A 26,981-nucleotide genomic window follows, 5' to 3' on the forward strand; every position below is an offset into this window, starting at 1 on the left:
TTCTATTATTTTCAAAGGCAGTCAACTATTAAGACATCACAATTAAGGAAAACAAAAACATTAATCTGACTGATATTTATCATATCAAAATAATTGTGAATGATTTAAACTGAAGAGTTGTTGAAAAAACTAGGAGGGAGCATGCATATGAGACTTAAATATAAGTAAAATAAACGTCATATTGCGATACTATTACGAAGTCCTATGACAATAATATTATAATATAATTTCTCTTTTATAATGCTTTAAAGTCTAACATATTATTTATTTTCGTATGACATGACGGAATTAATACGATTTGTTGCAATCCGATATTTGTTTATATGCTAATACATTTTGATCTATATGTCAAAAAATAGGACATGAAATCAAGAAAGCGTCACATCGTCCAATGCAACATGTCATTGAAAGAAAGCTTAAGTAAAAAATATCTAAAAAGGAAACAACGAGGTGGTTGTGTCACGGATTTGAACCAAACTATTTTTGATTCTAGGCTACTTTCGCAAAAAAAATTAGAATGTTGAAATTTTCCGTTTTTTAATATTTTTATTTTGCAATTCTACTTGCTTAAATCCAAAATAAGAGAATTCATAATTTTAAAGCATTTTTAATGTAGATTGCAATGAAAATAAATAATAGCTTGGGGTTGGCCAAATCAACCCTCGGGGTTCCAGTGTTTTCTGTTTTCTTTTTTTTTTATTGGGAACGGATGTGATTCATTAAAGTCCGTTTTATTGGCAGCGTTGGCCAGACGGACGAGGATTTCCGTGAAAGAGTTTTCTTGTGAAGATCCAACAAAGGATCGCCGACCTCTTTAAATCAATCGGCCTCACCGGCCACAAAGGGTAGCAACAACAACAATCGTCTTGCCCCCGCCGGAAGGGCCTAATCCCATTTCATTTCGAGCGCTTTTAAAACAAGATTTTTGCTCTGAAAGTCACCGGAGCTTACCTCATCGGTTTGAAGAGAGCCTGGTCTTTGTTCTCGTAATCGATTACCAGTTTGATCTGCGTCCCGCCTTCCTTTTGGCCTGCAAATAGAAAAAAAAGTTACTGGTTTCGAGAGTAAAAGCGGAGAGAAAGAATTTGTAAAAGATCTACCGTCGTAACGGTCCTATTACTAGAGTAATAGAAAAATTCACCAAGTGCTCAAATGATGGATTATACATAAATTATTTGAAGATTCTGGTGTGACGTAGGTTTTAGAAAAAGATCATGCTAACGATTCGATTTGTATTGAGCCCTGAAGATGATCTCAATAAAGATCGAAAAGGTTGGCATGATAAAGAAAATGAAAAAAAAAAAAAAAAAAACCAGACAGCACCTCACGATCTCCAAATAACAAATAGCCGATTGGCTAACGGTCACTAAACACCATACATTATACATAAAAATGAAATAAAATTGGCAAGTGTAATGATTTAATTATGACCTTACAAAAGTGTAAGTTCAGATCAAAATGACAGAACATATTCTTTATACATTCGGAAAACAAAAAACCGCAAAGCACTACAAAAGTAATATATACATACTTCTATTCTAACAACATTTGCATGTAGTTTAATTTGTTCCGGCAGACAAGATTGTCGTATAATATGGTAAAATTCTCTAATCCCAACACCGGCCTAGGTTCAGGTAATTCTAAAATTTATCGAAGAGTATTCCAAGGATCGACCTGTAAACAATTGTTACTCACGTTCATAAAGGGTGCAGAGGCGGGCGGGAACGGTGAATCAGACTGGGCTGGAAAGCTCCGGTGACAAATGATTTAACTGGATATTAAAGAAAAGGAAAGGAATTGGAAATCCGACCCGACGATAAATCCAGGATTCAAAGTTGGTTTAACCGAAACATATACTCTCCGATCCTCCGCCGACCTTTGATTATGATTAACGCCCATTCCGTCTCATTTTACCAAACAGACGCCCTTCTAATTGGTGTTGTTTTTCAAAAATATCCCGTTTCGTTATCAGTTCGAAGCCACCTTTTTCCAACGATCTTTTCTCGTACAATCAAATGCCCATTAGACTTTACACAGTAGAAAATTATTTTAAAGGTCTAAATATGAGCAATTATTTTATTATTTGTGTTGTTACCTTTGAAATAAATACAGAGTCAAATTCGCAAAAAAATCTCCCGGTAGACACTTCTTCAAAATCGATTTAATTAATCAAATTAAACCAAAATAAAATATATGTTTATTAAACGATGAAATATAATTTATGATCTGATTTTGAATATTTATATTAGAAGAGTCAATTTGTCTGCCAGCTGGTTAATACTTCAACGGATGAACGGATGGTAAGCTGACCGAATAGGGAAGACCCGGATTTATCAGTAGTTTAAGCCGTCTGACGCTAAGTTTGTTTTTTGAATTCTAAGCTAATGCTTGACGACAATGTTCGCTATGATCAGTTTTATCACTCTTCCTCTTTTGATCAATCGCTATAAGGCCATACGTCAAAAGCATATATACGGCCCAGAATTTATACTATAAATATTTTTATTGTTTTGACTTTTCGTCCGTGTTTACATTACATTTAGATTTTTCACAATTTAAAAAAAATCTGAAGCTTATTACTGTTTCCAGGAATTTCTTTGTTTGTATTGTAATAATTCCATTTTATTTAGTTTGATCTTAATTGAAGTTCACGAGAGTTTGTTAGCCCACTTGTAATTTAAAACATTATAATTATATCTTCCAATTAATTAATCTTGTTTTTCTTTTAAGGTTAAGGTTTTTGCTGAGATAAAAATGTCAGTGTCACGAGCAGGATTCGAACCCACGACCTTCGGCGAAATATGCCGCTGCTCTCGGACTTGAGTTGACTTCGATCCTCTCGAGCACCAACTCCCCATCTCCACCTACAATCTTTCGAATTTTCCTTCCTTTTTGCCATTTTCAAATGTCGTGTAATCAGGATTCAGGATTAGCGATTACTATCGTGAATGTATTCAGTGATTAGATATAAAAAACTGGATTCATAAAAGCCTGTGTTTTCTTTCTTCAAAAGCCTTTCTTACATCCGACAGAATGTTAGTCGGATCGTCGAAATTATCAGTAAAAAAAATTAATTTACACCGATTTCCGCGAAAGTTGGTATCTAAGAGTTTTATAACGCTAGAATCACGTAAATGAGATCAAATCCAAGTTTTGGCCATTTTCTGACCTACTCTACTTACAGAATGTTTGTTAAAATATGCAAAAAAAAACAGTATTTTGTTTATTTATCTTTTTAAATCATACCAAATTACGTACCCATGTAAGGCAAATAGCGTAGGACCTTACTTAAAATAGCGTTCCTTTAAATCTGTGCATGCGCACTTGAATCAATTTAGCGTTACCGTTCACGCTAACGTTATACAAAATCTTCCTAATAATATTATTCATTCTCGTTATTTGTATGTCCGGAGCTACGTTTTTCACGGCGCTAAGGACTTGAGCCCGCACGACTGACAGACTATCCGTAATGGTCGGTATCGCCGCCGTACGCACTGACCGAACTCCATAAAAAAAAATTGACTTGCCATTGTTATATCATAGCATAACCGTGTCTAGAGTTAAAAACTTATTACAATCGAAACCATCTTAAGTTATTAATATATGATGTAGGCTTAATTAAAAACGAATTAAAAAAAATGAATAATGCTGTAAAATGATATATTCACATAGTTGATTGAGCAAGTAGAAATGCGAAATACAAATATTATAAAAACGAAAAATTTCAACTTTAAATTTTTTTTTGCCTATTCACAAGTGGCATGTACGTGCCCCCGATATTTTGGAGTGTCAAATCATCGAAAAAGGTCTCGTCCAAATCCGTGAACAACCAACCTTTGTCGCCGAGAATCAAATAGATTACACGACATTTGAAAAGTGGCAAAAAGGAGGGAAAATTCAAAAGGTGGGGTTGAGATGGGAAGTTAGTGTCCGAGAGGATCGAGGCCACGATAGCTCAAGTGATAGAGCAGCGGCATATCTAGCCGAAGATCGTGGGTTCGAATCCCGCTCGTGGCACTAACTTTTACTTTGTACGTAAGAGCTTCGACAACTGTCAGGCCTTCAGCATTTCCCAAACTATAGTCAGCAATCAAGAGAAAATTCATAATATCCGTGAACGGCGCCTTTGTTTAAAGCTTGCAAGATATGGCTAATGAACTACTTGGAACTCAGGAAATTTATCTTTAACATCCCCTATGCAAAAGGTCTTGAAATAGCGTCATCGCGATTTGAAAGATTAAATATAACGGTGACCTTGAAATACCGGAAATTTTGTCTATAAAGGGAATGAGTGATAGAAATATTTATTACTCAATAAGACAAACACATATTTCACAATAATATTTATGTTATATTCGTGTGAAAGTAAATTCCATGTTTATCCATCATTTCAGATGTTTCACTGAGTGTTATTTTAAATAATGTTCTTGCCGTGTCTAATATCATCGCTTTGACACCTATGCGAGCATCGTAATTTAACGGGGCATGGAGTGGTGACATCTTATTTTCGCCTGGAATAATGATATCCTTTCGAATGACATGGTAATGAGGACGAGGATGCATGGAATGCCACGTCAGCCGTAAACAAAAGGTTACTGCGATATTTCATTTCTTATTTAGATACTCAGCAGCTGCCCTCACCGCCCTGAGCTTATTACGCGCACGTCACTGCTTCTAGCCATAAAACCGGAGCATGTGTCAATTTTTTTCCCTATAATAGGTGGATTCGAAAATATACCTTATTTACTATTTATGAACTAGTTGAAAAGGCGGATAAATAAAAGGAAAATGTAATTACAATATTAAATTCAATTTCGCACTTGTGACAGTTCAAATTGTTTCCACAATTTTGATCAAGCTTCATTTATTATTAAAGGACAGGGCTTGACACTTGAGTGAAAATAAATTGAAAAAGTAACAGTTTTCTTCGCTCGTCTTTCTTGAAAGGAATTTTCATTCTCTATTAATGAATGCCATAGTGAGCTGTTTATCCCTCCGAGCTAATAGATTTTGGGCCTATGCTGTTCCATCGTGATACAATAAGAGACGGCTCGGGGCGCGATGCGGCCCGAAATTAACAATCAGGCGGGCTGAAAGTGATCTTAACGAAATTATTGAACCCGATACCCCTTTTGTTAAAAGCCAGGTCTTCCAGTTTCAAAAGCCCGGGGTCTAGGAGCGACGTCAAAGAACACCTTTCAAAACGTTTAATTCTTTCCCAATAAACCAACCCTTCCACGGGGCTAATCGGTTTTACTGAAAGTTTACACCACCATTCGGAAGTGGTCTATAATCGCATTCCCTCTCGCCCTCAATGGGAGAAAGAATTTCGTGTCCTTTGTGGTACGTCGACGCTCTTACTTCCACTTCTCAAGAAAATTTAAACGAAAACAGACTGGAATGATGTTAGATATTTTAAAGCGAGGCAATTCAAGAATTTTTCTTGGGTGTATTTGTAGATAAGATGATTTCTTAAGTAAAATAAACTGAAATATTGTTATAGCTGCAAGACGGAACCTTTTCCATAGTACCCGCCAGATCGTGAATGAAGGTACAAGCTGTTTTGGCATTTTATCGTACGATTCGTAATCTTTGTGGCAAGTAGGCCCACATTGCATGCCCCTGTGAGAAGACCTCCAGCAACAACTCGCCACCAGCAACTCAGGAGAATTAGTTGCAGCGAGCGCCTAGAAGAGAACACCAATTGGAATGCAGTTCTGATGAGTCGCGTTTCCGTCCGAAGATTCTACCGAGAACAGGGGATGCTTACAATGCCCCAGTTCTTGCTCCCTCCAGAACATAAGGAAGAGGCGATGTAACGGTCTGAGCTGGGATTTACACTGGAGGACTAACTGGACTCCATATTGTTGAAGGCAACCTAAACCGCAATCCGTTATGTGTAATACATTATCGATGAATACGTCCCTCAAACCCGGGATCTGATTGGCGAGGATTTTCAATTTCTGGGTTACAGACCTCATAGAGGCAGAGTTTTCAGCGATGTTTATAAACCTGGGAATTTCCCAACGGCCCTTTCCACCATTGTTTCCAGACCTCAATCCCATCGAGGATATGTGGGATGCGTTGCAAAGACGGCTTTTCGATCACCATCCGCAGCCATTTGACCTGCAATGCAGCATTGCAATATCTATGGAGTGGAATTCCTTATGAAATTAGTGACAACCTTATTAACAGTGTGTAATAATTAGTATTTACATACAACACGACACACAACCGTGACACATCTACACAGAAAACACATACTTTGAGCACTGAAGATGATCTAAATAAAAAGATCGAAACGTTGGCACAATAAAGAAAATGTTTTTCTAAACCTACATCACATAAGATCGCATCTCCCGATCTCCAAATAATGCCTAATGCCTAACAGGTGCACAGAGGGTATAGCTCACAGAGGACATTATACACGGTATTAATTGTTTAAAAATAGTATATGTCCAATGAACAAAATTATGGAATTAAAATCTTTTATTTTGTTATTTTTCATAATTCCTTAATTAAATTTTCCTTTCAGAAAAACATAATAATGTCTAGTATGGTTTAATGTAATTTATAATAAAAATGAAATAAAAATGGTCGGGAAAGTAATTAATACAAAACGGGCAATATCCCTATTCATTTTTGAGTAGTTTATAATCGGAATATGGTTTAGGCAAAACATTTCTTTTTGTTTAGGGTTGCTCGGATCAAAACATGAATTTGTTTTGTTTGATGACATAGTCTTAAGAGAGATTGGATTCTTATTGACTCTGTGCTCCCTTGTGCCTTCGACTGCGCGATTAGAAGGATGTAGATGCTGACTGTTTACATGACATAATAATGGATGGTGATTAGTGACCGTTAGTTAATGATTATTTGGAGACCGTGAGATGCGGTCTGGTGTGACGTAGGTTTTAGAAAAATATTGTCTTTACCGTGTCAAAGTTTCGATCTTTATTGAGATCATCTTCAGGGCTCAAAGTGTTTGTTTTCCGTGTAGATGTGTCATTATTGGGGTCGTGTTGAGAGCAATATCTCCTGGCACTGTCAACTCGGTACACAAGAAGGACACATCTACACAGAAAACAAACACTTTGAGCCCTGAAGATGATCTCAATAAAGATCGAAACGTTGGCATGATTGAATTTATACAATGCTAGAAAATGTTAGATTAAAAAAATGAATTTATACAATGCTAGAAAATTTTAGATTAAAAAAATGAATTTATGCAATGCTAGAAAATTTTAGATTAGAAAAAAGAAAATAATTTATACAATGCTAGAAAATTTTAGATTAAAAACAAAAACAAAAGAGAATTTATGCAATGCTAGAAAATTTTAGATTACAAAAAAAGAATTTATACAGTGTTAGAAAATTTTAGATAAAAAAACGAATTTTTTGCTTGCTAGAAAAAAAAAGAATTTATACAATGCTAGAAAATTTTAGATTTAAAAAAATAAATGTATACATTGCTAGAAAATTTTAGATTAAAATATTTTTTTTAATACTGCGCTCATCACTGTAAGGTAAAGGTCAAGGGTTCGAATCCAGCGGCCCTGCATTCGAATCCGACGGGTTCATGTAACAAAAAAAAAAACTAAATAAAAAAATAAAATTTTCTAGCATTGTAAAAATTCATTTTTTTAATCTAAAATTTGTTAGCATTGTTTAAATTAATTTTTTAATCTAAAATTTTTCAGAATTTAAATTCATATTTTTTTCACATCCTACATGTATTTGTAAAATTTAAACAATGTCTATAAATCCCAGGCCCTGAAGATGATCTCAATAAAGATCGAAACGGTGGCACGATAAAGAAAATGTTTTTTAAAACCTACGTCACAATATAATATTTATGAGATCAAGTTTATAAAACTTTTTATGAAATGAAATCAGCTTGGTTCCAAGACACACTAGAAAGAACTAAATAGAAGAATTTCAATAGTAGAAAACTGGTTTTCCAGTTTTCTAATGATAAGCAAAATACTAAAAAAAAATAAAAACAGATGGCAGAATGATGTACATATTTTTAAAATAAAAATAATGTAAAAGTAAAAAAAAAGTGAAGGCATCGCAGGAATCTATAAAAAAAGAAGCTTCATACATGGCAAGACTGTACAGATCTCATTGAAGATCTTTTGACAACAGAATAGAAAAGCAAGTGTAGATAGATAACACTGTTAGCTTTTTCTACTAACGGTACCAGAAAGTCTATGATATGATCACACTTTTACAGTAGATTTTCACACAGTTCAGCTAAAAAAAAGTCGAATACCTATGATAAAGTCGAAGGGAAAGACATGTGAGAGGCTTATTCAAATATAAGAGCTTAATTCGAACGAAAGTGAAATTATAATTTTTTAAATTCAAGTTTGGTGAAAAATCAAATTATAAATCATAAAAATACCTACACCTTATATCACATAAATATATGATATAATAATTGTATTTAAAACGAAATGAAATGTATGTTTATTGGTGTATTGAAGCTGTAAAAAATGCCAGTATATTAAAACATTGAACGAGCAAAACGAATAGTTTTTATAAAATAAAGTTTCCACCGCATTGACATTGTGAATACACATGTCGTGTAAGCCTACGTGTTGTCCAATTCGTTATTTTTCCCAGATTGAACACCGCAACTCAAGCGGGTGAAAGTAATCAAAGAGTACATGAGTCGATCACCTCAGAAACAGTTGTTAATTTTCCACTTTCATTTACAAAAACGATTTCATCCGTCTGGCGCAATGTTCAAATTTACGAGACCGGCTCGGACCGAGTTAATTTACCAAATAATCCGGTGGTGTGAATCTTTCGACTGTGATAACAAGAGTAGTCACGGAAGTGAACACGTTCGAAAATAATTCAGCGTGTAAAAATATAATTATTGATTAAAATAATTACCACAGATTGAATAAGTTTCAAACAGAAAATAAATAATAATTACGTAAAATCTTCGTACGCGGTGAAATATAAAAACTAGTGTTATGTATTTATTTGGACAGCTTATCGATCATTCTATGCTTTTGCTGTAAAAGAATCTTTAATCCTCGTAAAAATATCTGATATGAAAAATAATATTCCTTATCTCTGGGCTTAATTTTAAGACAGAGATGCATAGGTCTGCTTGTAATAAGAATAGATAGGACCACATACGCATAGTCTTATGTATTCATTTGATAAATTTATGATGAGATAACATGGATTTTACTCACTGACGTGGACGATGGGGGCGGTCGCCATTTGGACAAGGAGCTTGGGTACAATAGGGTCCTTTTCAGGGTAGAGATAGTGTTTCGTTATCCTCCTGTGGAACTGATCGAGGAGGGTCATGTTTTTCCTGAAACAGAAAAAGATCTATTAAAGAAGAGTAGTTTGTGTTAATTTTAATACACGATAAAATTCCTTTTATGTTCGATCAGACAACACAGAACGCCCTGCTCATCTCATGCTTCAAATCCATTAATTTTTCTATAGTTCGAGTGTATCTGATCATTTTAATTCCATAATTAAGGTTTTTTTTAGATAAAAAAGTCAGTGTCACGAGCGGGATTCGAACCCACGATTTTCGGCTAGATACGCTGCTGCTCTACCGCTTGAGCTATCGTGACCTCACTCCGCTCGGACACTAACTTCCCATCTCAACCCCATCTTTTGAATTTTCCCTCCATTTTGCCATTTTTCAAATGTCGTGTAATCTATTTGATTCTCGCAACAAAAGAAATGGCCACAGAGAGCTTTAGTGAAGGTATACTTCATTTTAACTCATTAAATTCACTAGTTTTCGTGGTCCGCTTGACCAATTAATATCATTCAATTAATTAAGATTTTTAGTTGAGATAAAAAAGTCAGTGTCACGAGCGGGATTGAAAAATGACAAAAAAAGCTTCCTTAGACTCCAAAAACAATCGAATTGGATAGGGACTACATAATCGGACACAAAACCAAAATTAATCAAATCAGACACTTATTCTTAGAAATTGCTAACTGAAAGATTCTCTGCAAGTTCTCGAATTGGCATTTTCTTCGGCCAAAGGTCGCAGAACATCACCATCTGGCGAAGAAATCCTTCCACGATCTTTTTCCTCTTCAAGGCTAAAATCTCCCTCCCGAAAATTTATAATGCATCTCTGGTGGGTGCTCTGATTCACACTGCCATCACACCAGACTTCATTAATGTTTTTGGCCGTTTGGCCACTGTTGCGACCGATTTTTAACTCGTAAAACGAAATTAGCGAAAATCACGCATTGGCATCTAAGTAAAACTGAATTATTCCCAAGTAACGAAATGCTTCTGAGGTAACCAAACATTTTTGTTTGGAAGAGGATTAAAAAGTGTTGACATTCGTACGAAAGAATAATCCATCAAACGTAGACAATTTATTGTTTAGAGAGATAATTGAATGAAAACATGAAAATCTGCATTTTTCCGGACAGCCCAATACAAGTATATTCGTAAAATATTTCGTTATCTTTAAAACGTATTTATTTGCAATGAACTCTTTTTAGATATAGTGTTGTGCTTTCAAACTAACAACTTTTTTTGGTGTAAAGAAACTTTTTTTTTGGCAAATCTGATTTAGCCGTTATCGTTGCGATTGGTGATAGTAATGATCTCATAGACAATAAACGGATCGTTGCCATATCTTCCATATGCGCCAAAATCAGTCGTCTATTGTACATTAAGTACGTCCTGATATGATTTCTTTAAAACTTTCGTTCTTTCTGGGTGTAACACTTTTTGTAGAAACGGCTGGGGGTCCACAACTTTTCGAATATTTTGCCCCTTTTATCTACTAGATTTATAAAGTATGAGGAACCTTGGGGTAGGGACTTGAGAAAAACGATGTATATTTAAGGAATATTTTATATCTGCGGCGAGGTTGGGAGACGAGGTAAGTTTTTAAATTAATGAGCGAGGAATTAATTAACCGGCTCGACGGGAAGACTTTCAGGTCCGCCGGTCGACTCTCAAAGAGTTTCCAGCAGCGTTCCGCCGCTGGCGACAAGTTTTTGCAAAGACTCTCATCTTATATGTATGAGGCGCACTTCGACTCTCTAAACGACTACCCTCTTAGATGTTTTCAGCTCTTAAAATTTCACCATTTTCTTTGATAAAAACAAAAAACAAACAGTCTATTTAATTAATTCTAAGAACTTTAGTTGTCCTAGATGTGTTGTATTCATAAAAAATTGAACCATTTTGGCTATCTGGATTTGGAAATATGTACGAGCGGTTGAAAAGTATAAAGATTTTCCCTCCTTATACTGCTATGAATGTTAATGCTTTAAGATCTATACAGAGAGTTGTTCCAGAATTATTAGACATGTTATGATTTAATAAGCTGGGCTCATCGTTGTTTATGTGCAAGGCCAGAAAGAGCCCTACAATCGATAGGAATAAACGGAAGACAACGGTCACAAGCCAAGAAACAACAGCCTTCTTAAAAAGTTGTTTAAAAGAGAACGGTTTAAAACATATCAAATAAGTAAAAAAAACTCGAGAAGTTTTCAGTGCAAATGGAAATAGCAACTCATGGTCAGTTGAAGAGGTAAAGGTGACGATCGACTCCTTAAAAAAGAAAAAACATCCCGGTTCGACTCAATCAACAACCAAATAATCGACTAAAGAAAACCAATATTCTTGATTCTAACAGTGCCCTTCGATGATTAAAACTATGATACTTTTCAGAAAAATATGGAAAAGAGCATGAATTAAGATGTTGCTAATGTCTGGAAATAAGCCAAAAGACGAACCCAGTTCCTACAGGCCAACTTGCTAATTACCTGTTCTATGAAATTTTTTTGAAAAACTCATTACAAGGCTCAGCCCCATAATGGACACTAAGAGGCACATAGAGAAAGGAAAGGACTATCGACCGAAGATGCAATAAGCAAATTGTATAACGTAACAGAAAAAAAGCTAGAAAAAATATGCCCTAGCTATTATTTTCGATATTTAGGAGCCTTGGACTCCATTGAATGGACTTTTGTCTTGAACGAGCTAAAAAAACTGCCCCGAAATCTTTTTCGAACCCAGAAAGGCAGAAATAGCGACAAAGCACACCTTTGTTACAAGTTACAAAGGTTGCCCACAGGGATCTGTGTTAGGCCCGCTATTTTTGAATGTGGTCTTCAATAGTCTCCTTGAAATCCTGACTTTGTGACTTTCGTCGAAGACCTCATAAACATTATTTTAGTTAAAAAAAAAAAAAACTCGAAGAAAAGTTCAAAACCTTCAAAATTTAATAGGCAAAATAATCAAATGGTGCAGTGAGGTAAAATTGAAAATATCTCCCGATAAATGCCGTAAGCTCATGCTCAAAGGTAAACTTGTTACTACTCCCACTATCAAGTTAGAAAGAAAGTCGATAAAACATACGGCAAAGTTAAATATATAGTGATAAAGCTTGGAGAAAAACTCAGTACAGCTGATTAAGATATCAAAATGAGAGAAGCAACACGATGCAAAGCCTGCGAATTGGGCGGAATTGCACAAGCGACATGGAGACTGAGACCAAAAGCCCTAGCGATTGTTTATAACAGCGTATATCTACCGAAAGCGCCAGACGGTCGTCTAACGAACTAAAGTTGAAAAGTTGAAGCAAAAGTATCCTGGAACAAAGCAGAGGATAGTTTTGCTAAGAAGCACCAGGCCAACAGGACATCAACCCTTGCACTCCAGTAATATGCCCAGCCGATTGACATACCTCCAAAGCAAAGTTGCCATCATGCTAAAATATGTTAAAATATGCAAAGGCTGAGGGAACATCCCAAAAAAGACAGCGCTCGGGATTCATAAACAATTGACTAGACATTGCGTGTCTCCACTGCTTACAATGAGGATCCTGTGTATCACCGGACGCAACCTTGACCGGCCATGACATCTTCTTGGCATACCTCTTTAAATTCAAAAGGTTCAAAAGCCTTTTATGTCCCGAATGCGATACCGATGATAACGTGGGCCATAAAATTCTCTCTTGAATTGTAGACTTTTTGAAAGGGAAAGGGTAGACCTAAAAGCCATCTTTCCAAAAGTCGTCCCTCCGTTAAGCAAATGTTTTCAGGACCAAAACCGTTTCCAGGTGCACAAGGCTTTAAGGCTGAAAATTCTTGGCCGCCAAAAATAGAGAATATCTTTATGTAATGATTTATTCATCGTTCGGAAGGAGGTGCGATCTACAGCTAGGTCAATTCAGCACCCAACGCATGCAGTTCCAAACCCATTCGTACTCGCATTCATTCGTAAATACACCCACTCCTATTTACATACCATTCATTCAATTAGGGCGGTGTAATACTCGATATTCCTCCATCATCTTTTACACATATTATACAACTAACCTATAGGTACCCTACATAATTGAGGGTCGATGTGGTACTCGATATTCCGCCATCGACCCTGTCACATCACACACTCACGCTAATAAATAAGTTAACTCTTAACACATGGTAGGTATACGCAACTATTATTATTATATACCACCGAACCACCCCGTCTCCTCCAAGAATCGGAACAGGAGTCACAAAATAATCCGTGCCGTGCTCAAGCACAATTCTCAAATTGGGTGGCATTTCTGCGCGCTGCATGTAACCAAGGAATCTCACTTCGATTAGGTATGACGTATCGAACAACCTTTCTCTCCATGCCGGACACATACGCTGGTTTTGGCCCCAAAGTAAGTGTCAGTGTGTAAACCTCGCATGGCCTATTTTTACTCGGGCTAGGATAACCACTTTGCCACTTTCTTTCCATCAGATTTTTATTGCATTCTTAGCGTCAGAGGACCGGATCCCGGTGGTTAAGTCCGGAGGTTGGTACATAGCCGCCTCGTCTGCCTTTTTATTTATTCCTGTGTCTATGTATTTATTTAATTAACGGTAAAACACATTTTAATAGGTTTATAAAGTTGGTCCGGGCTGGATTCCCCTTCTCAACTATGCAAACAATATGGTCGACATACCTGACAAAGACGTCAAAAATATAATAAAAAATAAAATTAATCAAAAAATGTAAAGAGGAAATGTGTGGTGATTAGTGACCCGTTAGTCAATAATTATTCGAAAATCGTAAGATGCCTTCTGGTGTGATACAGGTTTCAGAAAAACATTTTCATTATCGTGCCAACGTTTCGATCTTTATTGAGATCATCTTCAGGGCCTGGGATTTACAAACATTGTTTAATTTTAACAAATGCATGTAGGATGTGGAAAAAAAAGTGAATTTATACAATGGAAAAAATATATTTTTTTAATATTTTCTTTTATTCAATCAAAGTATTTCTACTCACTCCAAGTGTATGTTTTCTGCATATGATCTTAATAAAGATCAAAACGTTGACACGATAAAGAAAATATTTTTCTGAAATTTACATCACACCACACCGCATCTCACGATTTTCGAATAAGTAAACAGGAAACCTGCAAAGGGAGGCCCATTAATTCTGAATAAATTAAACTGAAGGAAAATAAATCCTCATATCCTACTGGAGCCCCAGGCCCGAGAAGACGACAAGTTTAAACATTTCCCACTTTTCTCTTTCAAACCCACAGGTTTTAGTTTGTCGTAGGTCGCCGGTATAAGGACTATCTAACGTATAACGGGGCGGATGGACAAGACAATAAAGAATGTAAGTCCATCTGTGTAAAAACAATTTCTAAAAAAAATAATATTCTCTCTGCCGATATTCATCCAAAACACCAACGTACACAATTAGTTTTGACGGAAAATTTGGATGAGGTCTGCGAAAATAATTGTTTCCTCTCGGGGTTCAGTGTGGTTGTCTCGGTTTTCAGCCCGTTCAAAATCAAAGGCAGAAATGTTAACATGGTTACTACTAATGTCACTACCACTACTGCACTGCTGTTGACAGCCGGTGAAATGCCCGAGTCGGGACACACCTCACAGTCTTTTGAAACCTGATCAGATTTCATTTGCTACACCGGTGAAATATCCCTCTTAAAGTTTATACGTGCATAAAGAAAATGTTCATTAGAATGATTTTCTTCTGTGATTTTTACAGTGGACCTGTGTAATGAAAAACTGCGGGCAAGTAACAATATGACCTAAATATTTTTGAAATATCTACGAGATTTTTCAATAATTGCCTAACTTTCATAAAAGATTATTAAATAAAACAATTTCCAAAAAAGCTATTCGGAGATAGTGAGATGTGGTGTGGTGTGGCGTAGGATGTAGAAAAACATTTTCTTTATCGTGCCAACGTTTCGATCTTTATTGAGATCATCTTCAGGACCTGGGTTTTATAAACATTGTTTAAATTTTACAAATGCATGTAGGATGTGAAAAAATGAATTTATCCAATGCTAGAAAATTTTAAATTTAGATTAAAAAAATGAATTTATACTCAAAGTATTTGTACTCACTCAAAGTGTTTGCTTGAATACTTTCATTGAATCTAAAATTTTCTAGCATTGTATAAATTCTTTTTTTTATCTAACTTTTTCTAGCATTGTATAAATTCATTTTTTTAATCTAAAAATTTTCTAGCATTGTATAAATTCATTTTTTTAATCTAAAACTTTTCTAGCATTGCATAAATTCATTTTTTTATCTAATCATTTTCTAGCATTGTATAAATTCATTTTTTTAATCTAAAATTTTTCTAGCATTGTATAAATTAACTTTTTTAATTTAAACATTTTCTAGCATTGTATAAATTAACTTTTTTAATCTAAAATTTTTCTAGCATTGTATAATTCATTTTTTCACATCCTACGTGCATTTGTAAACTTTAAACTACACCAGACCGCATTTCACGATCTCCGAATAATCATTGACTAACGGTCACTAAACACCACACATAATTATTTTACTTTTCCATAAAATTACTTTAATACCACACATTTAAAAAAAAAGCTGAAATTTTTGTTTCATTAGGAATTAATCTTGATTTTTTCTATTCAAAAGACAATATGAATTATCTGTATGGGTTCACTGTTAGTACAGCATTTGGATTTCATAGGTGAATAAAAAAAAGGACATCGGAAAGATGTGTTGGGTGGAATGCGCAGAATGAAACTTTTTTCGTTTGATGCGAGGGAGCACTCGAGTAATCCCCCGTATTTGAAGTACTACTTAAAACACAATGAGCCTCATTATCCTCTTCTGTACTGGAGGAAAACCAGTTACAATTAGTATGATGAGTTGAAGAGCACTTCTCTCGGCCTCTGTTAACCGCTCTATTACATCTGTAGATTTTCATGATCGAATTGTAATTGTGAGCCTCACTCAACTGGGCAATTATTAATTCCGGTTCTTCTATAGTCGATTATCGCAAATGTTTAAAGTAGAAACCTTCACGAACTTTTGACTCGATTATAACGCTGTACACTAATTTATAAGAAACATAAATATGATTTTTGCTGGTGCCAACGATGAAGACGAGAACAGTTATCCACGTCCAAACTGCGAAGGTGAAATAAGGTTGTTTTTATTCTTATTAAATCCATTAGAGTTCGTGGTCCGATTGACCAAATAACCTCTTTCAATAATTAATCTTTATGTAAGGTATTGATTGAGGTAAAAAAGTCAGTGTCACGAGCTGGATTCGAACCCACGACCTTCGGCTAAATACGCCGCTGTTCTACCACTTGAGCTATCGTGACTTCTTGACTTTTCCTCCCATCTCAACCCCACCTTTTGAATTTTCCTTCCTTTTTGCCATATATGAGATGGGAAGTTAGTGTCCGAGTGGATCGAAGTCACAATGTCTGAGTTGTCCGTATCTTCGGTTCATTTTTACCGTTTTTATTTTATGTTTATGTTCCATGTAAGTAGAACTCAAGGTAGCTGATTTACTATGTATTAGTTTGAATGGGGGGACCTTACTGTATATATGCTTCTTCTAAGTGTGAACGTCACTTGCCGGCTCTCAATACCGAATAAGGTCTAGGAGGTTTTGGGTCGCTTTTGCTGCAAGTTTAGGGCAAAGTAAGCCACAAATAAGACAAATTTTAAATACTTGGCCTCTGAGTCGGTAGCAGAAGCAACTGTAAAGAATCGAGCAGGCTAAAAATCCTAGTTTTCTGTGCTTTGAAGTCCTGACAATCTCCCTCGGAAAAGGAAAACTAACAGAAAATTGCAGCGGAAACATGGTCATAGTTTAACAAAATACTTTTGAAAATCGGGGTCGTTGAAATGTCATCTTTATAATATCTCATTCCATGTGCAATTAAGAGCAGATATATTTTAAGAATATTTTAAGATCGTGTTTATTTATTTTATATATATCTTAACGTTTGATCCACAAATATTTATGCAAAATACCGCAACAGGAATGGTAATAGTTCATGATCATCGCGATTACAGTGGCCGAAGGCCACTGCAGACTCATTTCTTGCAGACTTAAGTCGTATCAACGTTTCTCCCGTTAATTTCCCGGGGCAGCTCGTTTTCTGCAACATTTGAAATTAAATACGATAAACAATAATGACAAAGTACGTAATATTAAATTTGTGCGTCCTAGTTTTACTTAATTGGATCCGAGGTAAAGCGTTGAACAGATTATCCAGAAATTGTTGTTACGCTGTCCCATTGTCGAAGTGGGTCGATGTTTTACATTATGTAAAGGCAAATGAAGAAAATTGGCCAACATTTACCAACAGAGGTGAATTCTTTGACTTTTGAGTTAAAAAAAAACATTGTGGGATTTACCGTATTTCAACTTGGCCGAAATAGAGGAGAGTTGCAAGATAATGTCATTTAAAAAATATCTTTACGCTTTTAGAATACGTAAGCGAGATCACCTGTGAATAAATGCACACAACCATCGTGCTCACAATTGCAATAAATTAACCCCGCAGAAATGTAATTAAAAACACTCATTCATAATTCATTAGCTTACCGATCGTAAAGCGGGCAAATTTATTTAATATTTGCCTTCTTTCTTACTTTTTATAAGGAAAGTTTTGTTGAACGAAATTAATTAAAAACATGATCACGTCATTGGAGTAAGTTTATTTTTTTAAATTAAGCGGTCAAAGAAACAATCGATTTAAAAAAAAAAAAAAAGAAAACTCGCGCGGTTACCTCTGTCCATTGCAGGTCCTCCTACTTCTTGGCGTCTCGGCAAAACGGTGGTGGTTATCTGGGAACCCAGACACAGAGGTCTAAAGGGAAACGAAAATGCGGAGGAGGCCGAACCGGGAAGATGGCCCCGAAATGCATTGTGGACAAATAAAAGGAATAGAAAAGAAAAAGAAAAGTTGTTGAATTCATTATCTTCGACACCAAAAAATGAGATATTTTAAATTTTCTAAATGTTCTCAAAAAATCCTATCTTGTTATTTTTTTATTGAATTATTTTTACGTATAAAAGAAAAGATAAGTCCATTATATTTCGTGGTCCGATTGACCAAATAACTCCTTTCAATTAATTAATCATTATGTAAGGTATTGGTTGAAATGAAAAAGTCAGTGTCACGAGCGGGATTCGAACCCACGACTTTCGCTCAATACGCCGCTGTTGTAACCACTTGAGCTATCATGACTTCGATCCACTCGGACACCAACTCCCCATCTCAACCTACCTTTCGAATTTTCCCTCCGTTTTGCCATTTCTCTAGCCATTGAGCCGAAGGTCGTGGGTTCGAATCCCGCTCGTGACACTTTCATTTCAACAAAAACCTTACATAAAAAGATTAAGTAATTGAAAGAAATAATTGGGTCAATAGACACTAAATATAATGGATTAATATTAATCTAGTATTTTTTATCTCAACTAAAAACCTTAATTAATTGAAAGATATTAATTGGTCAAGCGGATCACGACAACTAGTGAATTTACTAAATTAATATTAATGCCAAATTCACCCAAAGATTAAAAAAAAAATTCATTTGTCATTACTCTAAAATTAGGATCTTTAAAAAACTAAATTAATATAACTTGACAATTTAATATACATATAATTTATTTGACACTTTAATAAAATATACTAAATTATGAAAAAATGAGACTTTACAAAGATTTTAACGAATAGTTCAAATAACTGGAGCGATGTCGAAAAGCCTCATTCGAAACGCTGTGAAAAAAGATAAGGACAGCAATTATTATGATATATTGAAAAATATCGCGCAGTGATTAGAGGATCGGAATAACCTGAGGTTTGACAAATAAATTCATTGTTCATGGCGAACAGAAGATACTATATTCCAAGATTTTTACTCAATGTCGAATGGGAATAGGCACATAGTTGACTAAAAATCTAAACAAGTTTTTCAAAATTGCCCTTCTTAAAACTGGAATCCCCCCCCCAGCGTAGGCCCTACGTTGGGAAACTGGTCTATACCTTCGATGGTGTGGGTAAGTCAAAAACCGTGGGTTCCAGCCCAAATAATTAAAATTCTTATATAGAATTTTTGTTTAATCCGTCAATGAGGTCAATTCGTCGAAAAAAATGGTTTGTAATTTTGGAATGATCGTGTTGACAGTAGGTGTAATTAACTCGGTGGAGGTACGGTGGTAAAGCTTTCGTTGGGACGTAATTAAGCGGAGTGATTTTATTTCGATTGTTTCCCGTATTTTCAGCCTTTGGGCCCGGAAGGAAACGGTTTTCATCCGACAACTCTCGTGGGACGTATAACTCGAAATGGAAGGCTAACTCCCAGGCGGGCTGTTAACCTTTGCAGACGCCGATGTCTTTCCCCGTTATCAATTGCATCGCACAATTCAATTAGATTTACAACGGCCGAGGACGAGACCGGTCGAGACAATTCGCCCGTATCGTTTGCAAATAAGGGAATTATATTCCAGGCCTATCTTCTATTGCAACCGTATCTACGACCTGCATAAATCTTAATTGAGTCTGCTTACGGGGCTTGCACAAATTACACCGCCGCTAATTGAATTTACCCTCTATTACATGTAGTATATTTAGGCTAATGCTGCCTAATTGCATTTCTCACCCCTTGACCTCCAAACCACTTTCTTGCAACCTCATACGTCGACGTTTTATTAATAAAGAAAAAAAATGCGCTGAAGGAACTTAGTGATTTTTTCAATAGGTCAAAAGTTCATTATCAACGTAAACGCGGCATAGGAATGGTGACCTCATCCATTGTGGTGTCAATTTTTGCTTATTTTTTTGACATTAAAGTTACGCCACACTAAAATTCAATGAATCTATCATCACTTTTGGTACATTAATACATTTATAATGCCTTCAATTTGCTTTTAACGGTAAACAAAAGAATATGAGCTCGTTTACCTATCATAAAATACAGTCGTAGTGGGTTTTGTACGCTTCGCTTTCCTCTCATCGACGAGGCGATTGCTGTAGGCACTAAACTATTCATCAGAAACGTTCGTTCTACAATTGCTCGTTGAACTCATTTCTCGCGGGACCATCATCACTTTTAGGACGAAACACTTGAGGAAACAATACTACAGATATACGGCACGATATACCATTTATGAATTAATTTTTATTTTTCAATTTGAATTTTACTCCAAGCGAACAGACAGTAATTGCTTTGTTCTTAAAAAAGTGAATTTCCGGTATGTATACCTCCATTTGTCTCTATCATTTAACCGCGGCGCGTAGTTTCCGTTAAATTGAGGTCATCTGTCACCCAGCGTCCAGTTTTCCCTCTCTGAAAAATCGATTCCCGCCTTCAGAGCCTAACACCGAATCGAACGTTTCCTACTAAATTTCCTCAATTATGGAAAAGCGGGTCCCGTGAAAAGGGCGAGTCGGATGTCCTTCCTCGCCCGAATCCACCACTGGCACAGAACCTGGGAATAACTGACTCGGGGAAAAAATAATTATTGCCGTGGTTACAAAATAAAAACAAGATGAAAGAAATGATTTTAAACATTTCGGATCAATTAAAATACCATCCATCACTCTCAGTACGCTTCTTCCAACGTGATGTCAACTTCTCGAATAGAATTTGTTGTCTTCATTATTAACAAATTCTATAAATGCATTTTACAAGGACTTTTGATCGATACATTTTTTAGGTGAGGGTGAGGCAGAACCTCATAACCAAGATAGAAGTTTTCGTGTTGTCACATATAACAATGTTCAAAAGTATTGTGTAGTATTTCGTGACCGTCAATTAATAACTATTTAGAGATAGTGAGATGGGTCTGGGGTGATGTAGGTATAGAAAAACATTTTCTTTATCGTGCCACGTTTCGAAGTTGATTGAGTTCATCTTCTCAACCCGAACGACATACCATTACCCTTTTTTCCATTGTCGGTCTTGCGGTACACAGGTTTTCTAATTTTTGCATCTTTCATCTTTTCATTTGCCTTTAGACGGTCAGGGATGGTGGATTTGCTAACTGAAAGGTTCACTGCAAGATCTCGCTGATCTGGGATTTTCTTCGACCACAGCTCGCAGACCATCATCTTCGGTGAAGAAAAATTCCACGACCTTCTTTGCCTTCAAGACTAGTCTCCCTCTCGAAAGTAGCTACTCAATCACTAGGCAGCATGCAAAAATTAGAAAACCTGGGTACCGCAAGACCGACAATGGAAAAAGGGGTAATGGTATGTCGTTCGGGTTGAGAAGATGAACTCAATCAACTTCGAAACGTGGCACGATAAAGAAAATGTTTTTCTATACCTACATCACCCCAGACCCATCTCACTATCTCTAAATAGTTATTAATTAACGGTCACGAAATACTATACAATACTTATGAACAACATCATTCTGATGTAGATCGGAATTTATAGGAAAACAGTAAACAAGAATAATACTTTTTTCACAACTCATAATTTAATAGCTACTATTTGTTGGCCGAATGGAAAAGTGAACCATTTAACAGGGTACCACCCGGGGAGGAAACGATAATAGGAGGGTTAATTATGCGGATTTCTGGCGGGCAAAAAACTCCCTTTTGGAAAGAGGACGTCATTAGGGGCGCATTCGAGTTTTTATAGTCAGAACCAGCACTATGTACGCGCCAACTTTGGCCGTTCCATATGACGTTTATTTAGAAGAAACTTCTGTGTGAATATGGTTATTACGCCCTTTTTCCCGTTTAGAAACGTGTATTGGGAATTGAACAGGCTCTGAAAGCAGCTTTTGCCTTGTTATGGGTTTCACACCTCTGTGAATTTCATTAAATGAATTATTCGAAAGTATAAAGATTATGTATGAGAACATCGGCGTAACACGCTTTTCCGAGCCCGTTTGCTGTGGGTTGTACTCGTGCCTTTGCTCGGCGTACGATAGATTCGAAGAACAGGGTCGTTCGTCTGGAGTGATGGACTTTATCGACACCTTCTGGAATGACGGGATTGTCAAAGGTGACGCCTGTGGCAGGGACGGAGATGTAAAGGATGACGGCGTTGAAGGGTGACCGAGATATGTGTAGACGTCTGGTGTAGATACATAATTAATGCGGACCGACCGGCGACAAGATGACTTCTGTTAATGATGAATGACGCCGATTGTGACTCGACATCAGCAAGGGTGTAATGCTATTTATAGCACGACGAAATTTTCTTGTTTTCTCAACTCAAAACACTATCATATCTCGTCTCATAACTATCGAAATCAATACATTTACAGCATTGTTAAAAATGTGTGGTGTTTAGTGACCATTACTCAATGATTATTCGGAGATCAAGAGATGCGGTCTAGTACGACGTAGGTTTTAGAAAAACATTTTCTTTATCGTGCTAACGTTTCGACTTTTATCGAGATCATCTTCAGGGCCTGGGATTTATAATCATAGTTAAATTTTACAAATACATGTAGGGTGTGAAAAAATGAACTTAGACAATGCTAGAAATTTTAGATTAAAAAAACAATAAATAAATAAAATGAATTTGTACGATGCTAGAAAAAACTATACAATGCTAAAAATTTTAGATTGAAAAAATGAATTTATACAATGCTCGAAAATTTTAGATTAAAAAAATGAATTTATACAATGCTCGAAAATTTTAGATTAAAAAATGAATTTATATAATGTTAGAAAATTGTAGATTCAATCAAAGTATTTGTTAAGTACTCACTCAAAGTGTTTGTTTTCTGTGTAGATGTGTCATTCTTGTGTGTCGTGTTGAGAGTGCTAGTGAGATATTGATGTTTTATGTTTTTATATGATGGAGTTTGAATGGGTGGGGAAGGAAGTTGGGATAGAAAGACATTTTTGTATGAGGAGTCGGCTTTTTTGAGGTAAAAGGAGCCGACAATGGGAAATACGTGGATAACGGTTCGGCCTGATTATCCTGTCAGGATTATATAGACGGGGATAATTAGAGAAAGGAAAGCCAAATTTTGAAAAATTAGACTAAGTAGAAATGTTTGATGTGCGGAATGTGATGATGGTTTTATATGTTTTGTGTGATGTGATGATAATATATGTATGTTATTGATATTGAATTTGATTAATGATATTGGCGTAGCTGCAACTGAGTTTACATGTGTCTGTTCTGTAATTGATACTGTGTTTATCCCTGTTGATGTAAACCATTTCTAAAAAGTTACGTTTATGTTTATTTTGTTCTGCGTGTAATATTTTTATATTGTTGAAGTCGAAATTGTATTGGTGTTCAAAGTGTCAAAGTGGTGGGTAGCCAATGCTGTAGGATTTTGTTTGGGTTTTGTGCAATCATAGATATGTTGCTTTTCTGTCTTATCCAGATATTGGGATGTAATACCGATGTAAGTTGCCGGACGATTTAACCAATTGATTTTGTAAATTACGTCAGATTTATTTGTTGGGATCTTTAATTCTGGAAAAAAGTGTGTGAATTGTTTTATAGTTTGGAAGCTACTTTAAAGTTGTCAAAAGCGAGCAATGTGTTTATGTGATAGGCCGTGAATGAATGGCATGGAAATGTATGTTGGTTTGTCTGTATTTGATGATTTGATGTAGTATTATTCGTAATAATGGATGGTGTTAGTATTGAGTTTTTTTTTCTAGCATTGTATAAATTCATTTTATTTATTTATTGTTTTTTTAATCTAAAATTTCTAGTATTGTATAAATTCATTTTTTCACATTCTATATGTATTTGTAAAATTTAACAATTTTTATAAATCCCAGGCCCTGAAGATGATCTCAATAAAGATCGAAACGTTGACACGATAAAGAAAATGTTTCTCTTAAACCTACGTCACACCAGACCGCATCTCACGTTCTCCAAATAATCATTGTTAAAAATCTTACGTGGAAGTTGGAATTGTTCGAATTTGTCATTTCCAACAATACGATGTTCAAATACGGTATAGTATCGTATCAATTAATGTAACGAACTAAAATTGAAGGTTTCGAAAACGTTTTGATACAAACATGCCTCGTTAAAAACGGCCCGAAATTGCCTGACGTGGAGGAAGGATAATTCTAATTGAACTTTCGCCAGAGCTTCAACAACAATAATTAAACGTTATTTCAATACTCCACCCTTCTTAAAACACAGATGAAGCCTGGGATCGCGGTATTCGGTAGAAGCGAAGTGTCATTGAAAGTTGCACACAATCCATGAGTAATGAGGAAAACAATGAAAACAATTATTTCCTCGATCCTCCACTGACCTGAACAGATTCGCAACACGAAACTCTAGAAAACAGAGAATTGTCGGAAGCTGAAAGTTTGTTTTCTGCTCGAGGGGAAGACTTTGTGTCAGACAATTACCACGTTTTTAATCCTTTCTCGGTTTTAAATGAAAAACCAATTAGCGAGCTGTTGGCGGCAGATGCTGCGGCTCGCGTTCCGCCCGCTAACTTTTAATATTTTGATTAGAACAAGACGCTTTTGCAGTTTTAATTAAAATTGATGAACACAATCAAGAAGTTTTGGGAATGACCCGGCGTACCGAGGACGGCGTTAACGCGGCACAGCCGTCCATCCGCGTCCCATCAGCCGCCGCGCCGCCCCAAACCTCTCTCTTCTTTCCACTCCAATTCCAGCCAGACGGCGGTACGTGACATCTGCCGCTTGTAAAAATAATTTCTCCCAGCCTTATTTCAATGACCTGTCCGCCGTCTGAATCGGCATAGAAATTACACCAAAGAAGGGTAGAGGATAAATATTTGGTTGCCCGGAAAATTATGCAGGTATTCGTGTTTTCTTTGCTTATGCTTGATGGATTATTTTGTACGAAAGTCAAGCCTTTTTAATCCTCTTACAAAAACCTTTTAGCTCAGTAGGAATTCGATACTTGGGAATAATTCAGTTTTTACTAAGATGTCAACTCGTAATTTTCGCGTAATTTCGTTTTACGGGTTTAAAGCGGGGAACCCACCCGACGCAACGCTACCCGACGTGACCCGAATCCACCCGTTGCAAATTCAATGTCTAATTTTCCGTAAGATTGTATTACCCCCGTGCATATCTGCCCGATGACAGGCAACGCTATCCTACTCTACGCTACGCGATCCCCACTGTCCAGATTTTCGTTGAGTAGCATCGAGTACAGTACAAAAGAGGCGTTGCGATTGTGATACTGATTATTGTGATACGCGCTATGTGACTGTACGTGGCGTGCGCTTGACGTCGCATAGATGTGCACACCCTACCAAAACGTGACAAGGCGTCGGGTAGCGTTGCGTAGGTGTGTTCCCCGCTTAAACCAGGTTGGAATTGTGACCAAGCGGCAGAAACATTAATGTATTCTGAGGCGATGGCAGTGTGAGTAAGAGCACCGATGGTTTAACTAATTTGGAGAGGGTGACCGTTAGCCATAAAGTCAAAGAAGGGCGTGGAAGGATTTCTTCCCTACATGTTCTGCGAGCTTTGGTCGAAGAAAATCCCAGAACAACTGTCCGAACAATTGCAGAGAATCGTTCAGTTATCAAATCGACCGTCCCTGACCATCTTAAGGCAATTGGAAAAGTGAAAAAGCTCAAAACTTGGGTTCCTCATACAATAAATCGTTATGAAGTTTGCGCAGTACTTCTTTGCCGAAACAGAAACGACCCTGTTCTAGATAGAATTTCTTGTGATAAAAAGTAGACCTTCGATAACATCAGACGTTCCGGACAGTGGTACGACAAGAAGAAGCAGCACCACATTTTCCAAAGTCCTGTACTCGTTAAAAAAAGGTGATGGTGTTTTTTTGGTGGGCTTTATTTAGGCTGATTTACCACACTTCTTCAATCCTGGCAAAAAAATCAATGCCGAAATGTATTGCTCTCAAATTGAAGCAATGCACCAGAAATCGGCATTTTCTAAGCCATCTTTGGTCATTCGTAAAAGGCCGATTCCGTGACTGGACAACGTTCAGTCCCATATGTCACAAGAGTCTCAGGAAAACTGTTGTCTTGGTAATGAGGTTCTCCCTTACCCTCCCTATCCTCCAGACCTCTCGCTTACTGACCACCATTTTTTCAAACACCTGAACAACGTTTTACAATATAAAAAATTTATTGTTTCAAAAGTCGTTAGAAAATGCATTTACAGAATCAGTTAATAGTAAAGACTCAAAATTCTATACTTTTAAAAAGATAGTTGTTATTCACAGTAAGTTGTTTTCCAACTACTTGTTCCTGGAACAAATTTTTGACAAGTCGCACAAGCAACAGTTGGCAAGTTCAGATTTATAAATTTTATAAAAGGTAGTAAAACAACTTACTGTGAGTAGGAACTGTCTTTTTAAAAGGATTGCACACCGCACTCACTCTACCACTATCAAAATTCTATTCATATGGTATAGAAAAGTTGCCATCAAGTGTATTGAGAGTGATGGAGGGTATTTTAATTTATTCAAAATGTTTAATATCATTAATTTAATTTTTTTTAAATTTTATAACCATAACCGTGCGTTATTGTTCGGATAACCCAAGACATCTCATCGACCGACATTGCCATGAGTCCCGGATGTCGTCGCTTTCGATAGCAGCCTTCATTACCAGTTATCGTTCGAATGGTCATGTCAGTGCCATTTTTATCCAAATTTATAATAGTTTTTAAATATCCAATGCTTTTTCTTTAAAAAAAAAAAAAAACTAACGAGACGTAATATTTTATAGCGTAAACGTATAATCTCAGGCG

The 26,981-nt window shown here is 36.2% G+C and overlaps 1 protein-coding gene across 2 annotated transcripts in view; it reads right to left on the minus strand.

Moving 5' to 3' along the window:
• Window positions 1–940: 940 nt before the first annotated feature.
• LOC106661815 (extracellular serine/threonine protein CG31145) overlaps window positions 941–26,981 on the minus strand; it is a 195,417-nt gene continuing 169,376 nt past the window's right edge. For both annotated transcript variants that reach the window (XM_024229782.1, XM_024229779.1), the window contains 2 exons: window positions 9,216–9,340; window positions 941–1,030 (listed from right to left, as the gene is read on the minus strand). In XM_024229782.1, the coding sequence (XP_024085550.1) occupies window positions 948–1,030; window positions 9,216–9,340 (208 nt within the window). In that variant the 3' untranslated portion in view covers window positions 941–947. The remainder of the gene's footprint in view (window positions 1,031–9,215; window positions 9,341–26,981) is intronic.

Source organism: Cimex lectularius, unplaced genomic scaffold, assembly GCF_000648675.2.
Source record: "Cimex lectularius strain Harlan isolate CLEC.00 unplaced genomic scaffold, Clec_2.1 scaffold57, whole genome shotgun sequence".
Classification (NCBI taxonomy): domain Eukaryota; kingdom Metazoa; phylum Arthropoda; class Insecta; order Hemiptera; family Cimicidae; genus Cimex; species Cimex lectularius.